The 5,920-nt window shown below is 36.1% G+C and overlaps 2 protein-coding genes across 16 annotated transcripts in view; one reads left to right on the forward strand and one right to left on the reverse strand.

The window, feature by feature from the left end:
* LOC114294366 (ras-related protein RABE1c) overlaps positions 1 to 768 on the forward strand; it is an 8,584-nt gene extending 7,816 nt beyond the window's left edge. For 7 of the 11 annotated variants that reach the window (XM_028238498.2, XM_028238499.2, XM_082904397.1 and 4 more), the window contains exons 8-9: positions 73 to 165; positions 270 to 768. In XM_028238498.2, the coding sequence (XP_028094299.1) occupies positions 73 to 165; positions 270 to 356 (180 nt within the window). In that variant the 3' untranslated portion in view covers positions 357 to 768. The remainder of the gene's footprint in view (positions 1 to 72; positions 166 to 269) is intronic. The other 4 variants (XM_028238500.2, XM_082904399.1, XM_082904398.1 and 1 more) reach the window with 1 other exon arrangement.
* A 620-nt stretch (positions 769 to 1,388) lies between these two features.
* Positions 1,389 to 5,655, reverse strand: LOC114294365 (uncharacterized). 5 transcript variants are annotated; one of them, XM_082904396.1, is made up of 6 exons: positions 5,133 to 5,655; positions 4,893 to 5,035; positions 2,203 to 3,231; positions 2,060 to 2,125; positions 1,788 to 1,986; positions 1,389 to 1,654 (listed from the first exon to the last, which is right to left on the reverse strand). In XM_082904396.1, exons 2-6 carry the CDS (start codon positions 4,893 to 4,895, stop codon positions 1,590 to 1,592), a joined length of 1,362 nt encoding a protein of 453 aa, XP_082760522.1. In that variant the 5' UTR covers positions 4,896 to 5,035; positions 5,133 to 5,655; the 3' UTR covers positions 1,389 to 1,589. The 5 variants fall into 5 exon arrangements, with proteins under 5 accessions (XP_082760522.1, XP_082760520.1, XP_082760521.1 ...); XM_082904394.1 differs by having other exon boundaries at positions 2,060 to 2,128; XM_082904395.1 differs by having other exon boundaries at positions 5,229 to 5,495.
* Positions 5,656 to 5,920: the final 265 nt, after the last annotated feature.

The following is a 5,920-nucleotide window of genomic DNA, read 5'->3' on the forward strand; positions in this document are numbered from 1 at the left end:
TACAACACACTTAAATTCTTTAAAAAATTTATCAACCGTGTCTTTTTTACTGATTAAAGTTGCTGTTTACAGAGTGCAAAGACAAATCTTAATGTTGAGCAAGTCTTCTTTTCAATAGCTAGGGATATAAAGCAAAGGCTCGCTGACACTGACTCCAGGGCAGAGGTATTTGAATCACATGACACGAGTCTTGTTTTTTAATTAAGAATTTCACTTTGGGGTCACTCTGTTCTAAAGTGCTGAAACTACTTGCAATTTGTGATTTGCAGCAGCCTCAAACTATCAAAATCAATCAACCGGACCAGGGGGCTGCAGGTGGTCAACTTGCGCAAAAATCAGCTTGCTGCGGTTCTTAAATGAACAAGTTATTGCAGGAGCAATGGTAACGTATTGGAGGCTACACTTCGGAGAAAACCAGAATGAAAGAACTAATTGTGATGGCAAATATGATGGGTACTTGTAACTTTTTCTGAAAGTCAATTCTTTCCAAACTTGTTTTAGTGTGTGAAAGATAGGATCTTGTTATTTCAGGAATTTGTTTTGTTTGCAGATACTGTATTTTGTTTTCCTCCCCCCTACTACATTTTAACTTTATTTTGCTTGGCATGTTAGTTAACCCTACAATTATATGTTGTTGGTCACACTCTATAGAAGGGCAAGTAGAAGAAGTTTTTCCTTCTGTAAGAGATTTGCCACCTCAAAAAGTGCTACGAATGATGTTTTTTTATCTCTTTTCAAAATTACAGTGAAGTAATCATTTTGATTTAACCCTGGCCAAAATGTGGTTAGACGCCCAATTAGTGTTCGGAGCCTGTTTCACATGGCAAATTAGATTTGTGATGCAGTTAATGTTTAACAGTCGTGCTTGGATGTTCTTGTTCTTCCTCCCAGAGTAAAACTGTTTCCTTGTGGTCCATTTCCCGTGCTTATCTCACGGAAAACTTCGCTCTTGTAATCTTGTCAAACCCTTTTTCCAGAGATTTTTGTCCATCTCAAAAATGAAGTTTGTCCAAATGCCAATTAGCAAGTGAAAGAACAAATTTTGACTTCTACAAGTTTATGCAAGTTTGTGTTGGTAGAGTTGACTATATAAATTCTTTTTCTCAATTTTACAGTGTCAAGTTTTAAATGCTCATTTAAGTTCAATAAATTCATTTTTTTGCCCCACCACATTCTATCAATTTGGAATAATAACATTTTTTTATTTTTTATTTTTTGTGGTGATCATATCATTCTGTCACATTACAGCACCTACAGGTTTTGGATCCCCCTGTCAGTGGAGACATCACAACTTTCAAAAGATATCCCAATTGCTGCAAAACAGACTAACTGACCATTTTTTATGAGACCCTGTAAGATATTGAGCCCCTACATTGCTTTAACCCATCTTAACAAACCACAAAGACAAACTTCAGATTTTAAATTAACTTGTTACAATAAGGTTATGAAAAGGAACATATTCCCCAAACCAAACAGCATATTATACATAGCATACTTTTAACGAAAACATGAATTTGCTTCTATGCACACTGGGGGAAGATTACTTATCTAACAATTGACAAGAAGCTCACCAACATAGTACAAATCTACTATAGATTCAGTTCCTCCTTTCCATATATACGTTGAAGCTCACGAGTTGCTGCTTGAAATGATTCTGAAACAGGGAAATAGGAAGAGAAAAAAGTGAGGTTAAACCAGCATTAGAAAGTTGAGAGTACTTAAATTTAACGAATGCCAAAATGGAAAAAAGATAACAAAAACATTATTTCAGCCAAAGAACTTCTCACCTTTCCAAGTGCGGAAGGACTTTTGATTGATTGGCGAACCAGTTACAGTTTGAATTGCATCGAACAACTGACTCTCTGGGGTGTTCCTCAACTCTTGGACTATCTGATAAATAGTCTTCCCACTTTCAAAGTATATGTGATTGTTTGGGTGTTTTGTTTTGCAACCAGCATGTTGCTCAAACTCATAAGCATTTAGCACCTTACAACCAGTTTGATCCATTAGTTACGCCCAAAGGGTTGGGACAAACAAGAAAATGTTTTTGATAGCTTACCTTGGAGTAATTGCATGATTGGCATCCACAAAGATAGCCGCAACCTTTTATAGTCCCACGGTGCTCCTTACATGAGATGAGAAAATTTAAAGTCACTAGACAGCAAATTTATCAGAAATGAACACAAAAGAACAGAGTATTACCTCCCGTGACAAAGAAACATACTTCACAGGCACTCCATCAAGCATACCAGTTGATATCAAGCTTCTGACGTTTGAAGGGAAACTGTTGGGGGCCTCTTTCCTAGTTGCTTTTAACTCTGACTTATTCTTAGGCACAGACTCAGTTCTGGATTTAGTAACCTGAGATACATTTACAACTGCACTTGCATTGGATCCATCAAACTCCTTTTTGTTGGGTGTTTCTGATGTTTGAATGGAAGGTTGATCGTATATTAACGGGTAGCTGCTCAAAGGCCGACCCATTGGGTCAAAAACATGTTCTTCATGAAAGCCATCAAAAGATGCTGTATTGGCCTCTCCTTTATTATAAGTGTGCCCAATTGACATGCTATTGTCATTCCCCGTTTCAGAGGCAGAACCTATAGATATGATAGTGTCTTTGTTGTAGTTATGGCCCATTAAGATTATACCTTCATCCTCCTTACCATAGCCTTTCCCCACTGATATGAAACTGGTTTCATTGTTGTGGTTATAGGCCTGAACAATGGACGTGCCACTATTATGTCCCTTTGGTGAATCCAAACCATTGTCACAGTCCTTAACCTGATTGACTCTAACTTTTCTAATTCCACCATAGCTAAGACATGTTTCTGGGTCATCCAGATTATGAGACATAGATAAGCCCATAGACGAATCATTTCCAAATTCTACATCGATACCTTTTTCTGTTCCAACCGAAGAAATGTTTTGCTCAGTAAATTTGAAAGGTCCGTTTGTGTCACCACCAAATAACCGCTCCATGAATTGGCTTGGGGCTGACGGCAAACTGGAATCATTCTCCCAAGGAGAAGGATTTGCATTTAAAATTCCTGTGGTCAATTTGCTGTTTGGAGCTTGTACAGCTTGCTTCTTGTTGGGGAATAGCTCTGGTTCAGTAGCATCAGCAAACCATTTATAAGAACGCTTTGATTCAACTCTTGACGAGTTATCATAAGCTGCATCCCCATCAGTTAAATGCCCACTGCCCTTTGCCATCCAAAATCCCTTGTTCTGGAAAGATTGCCAGAGACAATCACTTAGAATAACAGAAATTGAGCTGGTTGCAGAACTTGACTTAATATCAACAAATAAACTGAGAGCCTTTAAAATTGATAACTTCTATTCAAAGAGAGAAAAAGAATGAGATCACACATCTTGAGAAGCAACCATAAATGGATGCTCAAATAAGTAAGACAGTACGAGTATGTATGTCAAACAATAGAAAACCACAGGCAACTCGTTGAAGACTGAAGTGAAATTTGTGGATATAAATGCACACATACTCCACTTATGAAAGGTTAAATGATGACAGGTTCTTGGGTTTATGTTAGAAGGGGCTTCATGGGTCTTCTTAAATGTTGAGGATGAAAGCTTTGTGCTCCTTATGACCTACACAAATTATTAACGATGTGCTCATGGAAACCTCCTCCAACTAGAATGATCAACTCTAAAATTGAAGATTGCTCCTTACAAAACAAAGGAATTGGAAGCACTGGGGACATCTTAAGAAATCATCAAGGGGTAGCGCTTCTCGAAAAGCATCTTAAGAAATCAATAAGGATTTTTAAAATAAGAAGTGCTCACATCCACCTTGAGAGCTTCCATGTGGAGTGGTTGCATTTTGTTTGAATGAACTCCCTTTTAAATCAATTTTTAAAAGCTGAATACATACAGTTATTGGCCACTACATTAACATGCTTGTCACGGTTATAATAGTAAATTCAAAGCAGTTGAAACAAGGTATACAAGATGAGGCATCACATTTCTAATAATTATACAGTAAATTTAATCCACAAAGTCTCTTGTCATTTTAAGACCATTGAAGAAACTAGAAAGCCATGTACAAATGAGTGTAATAAGTCAATCGGCAGAACATAGAGAAGGCAACAATAATCACAGAAAACCCAATTAGATAAATGGGAAAACAAAGATCGTCACTAATGAATAATTGAAAATAATCTAGGACCTAACATGACAAACAAAATAATTACATTGAAGCTACCATGAATGACTTCATCACAAGACCTGCATTACATTACAATGAACATGCAACATAAATCAGCCAGGTTAAAAAAATTTAGAGTGCAAAGTTGGATACACTTCAAATGCATCAAAGCTAAGACTCCTGTGCATCAAATTCCATTCAAGCCCTAACCAGTAACCAAACATTACAATGCTATTCATACACACATATACAAACATATATGTGTGTATGCATGTATAATAGCATCCATGAACATATAATGTGCAGATGTCTAGAGAAAATAAAATAAAAGGAAGATTAAATTTACTTGTACATATATATTCTTCTATGTTAACAAAAGTAAAAAATAACTACTTTTTTTCAACAAATACCTGTTAAGTTTGTTCTCATCTGTCTAACCCAAACAAACAAAATAAAGTTACTTTTTTTAAAATAAATTTTCAAACTCACCCTAATTTTCTATCCTTTTCCTTTAGGCTGTGTTTAGTTTGAGAATTTGGGAAAGAATTTGAAAAAAAGAAAGAAAAAAATTGTATGAAATTAGGTGAAATATATTCATATTTCACTTATCTTTCTCTCTTTTCCTTTCCAAATCTCTTAACCAAACACAGCATACAAATCTAATATCCAACACAACATTGACTTCAACAGACATATGAGAAGCTTTATAAAAGAGTTGAGAGCAAACCATCTTGCACTTTCGAGTTCAATGTCTCCCTCCCTACTATAACACCTCTTCGAAAGACTGTCCCTTTTGCGTACGGACCACGCACTCCGAGCTCAACCCACGCAAGCCAATTGCAAAACCCTCATTGGTTCCAAAACCAAACCCTAGAATTTAAAACCCAGCAAAAGTATACAAAAATGAAATCATTCCAATCAAATTCAGGAAAAAAAACAAAAAAGAAAAAGAAAAGTAGTCACTCACAACAAAGATTCAAGTTGATTCTGAAAACTCGAGGAATGAGAAAAACAGTAATGTCCGAAAAACCCTAAAATTGGAGGTTTCAGAGATGATCCGTACCTTCGATGACGGAAGGCAGATCGTACGGACGTGCCGTTTCGGTCTGCAATCGCCGGCGATAATACCGGCGGTGAACGGCCGGCGATCGAGGAGAGAGGGGGGGTAGGGTTTGTTGGTGAAGAGAGAGAGAGAGAGTGTGTGCGTGTGTTTGATATGATGTCTGAGGAGCACTCGATTTTTGCTCGAGAAAGGGAATAACTGAACATGATCACGTGTCACAGTTACGTCTGTTGTATCCGTACACGTGTCTCGCACTGAATCAATCATGGCGATCTGCTGCGGTGAGCCGCTGATTTTGATGTCCTCTGTCAATTGTGATAGGTTTAAAATATCTCAAATGAGTGGTGATCAGATGTAGCCAACTCTCAATACCTGGGGCGGTTCACTTTCACAGTCAAATATTTGAGTAAAAACAATATAAAGCCCCGTTTGGCGTAAAGGTTTTTCGGGGTTAAAACGTTAAAATAGTCATAAAAAAATAAAATATATTAAAAAATTAATAAAATAAAATGTTATATTAAAATTATAATTATTTTATTTTTTCTATTACAAAAATTAAAAAATCTAATCAAAATAAGACTTTTTAGTTCAAGTTAAATAAGTCAAAAAATTAAAAGCTAACCCACTTTCTAAACCAAACCAAAAAATATATATTTTAATATAAGATATAAAAATATTATTTTTATTTATAT

Source organism: Camellia sinensis, chromosome 14 (assembly GCF_055761805.1).
Source record: "Camellia sinensis isolate YWXY chromosome 14, ASM5576180v1, whole genome shotgun sequence".
In the NCBI taxonomy this organism is placed as follows: domain Eukaryota; kingdom Viridiplantae; phylum Streptophyta; class Magnoliopsida; order Ericales; family Theaceae; genus Camellia; species Camellia sinensis.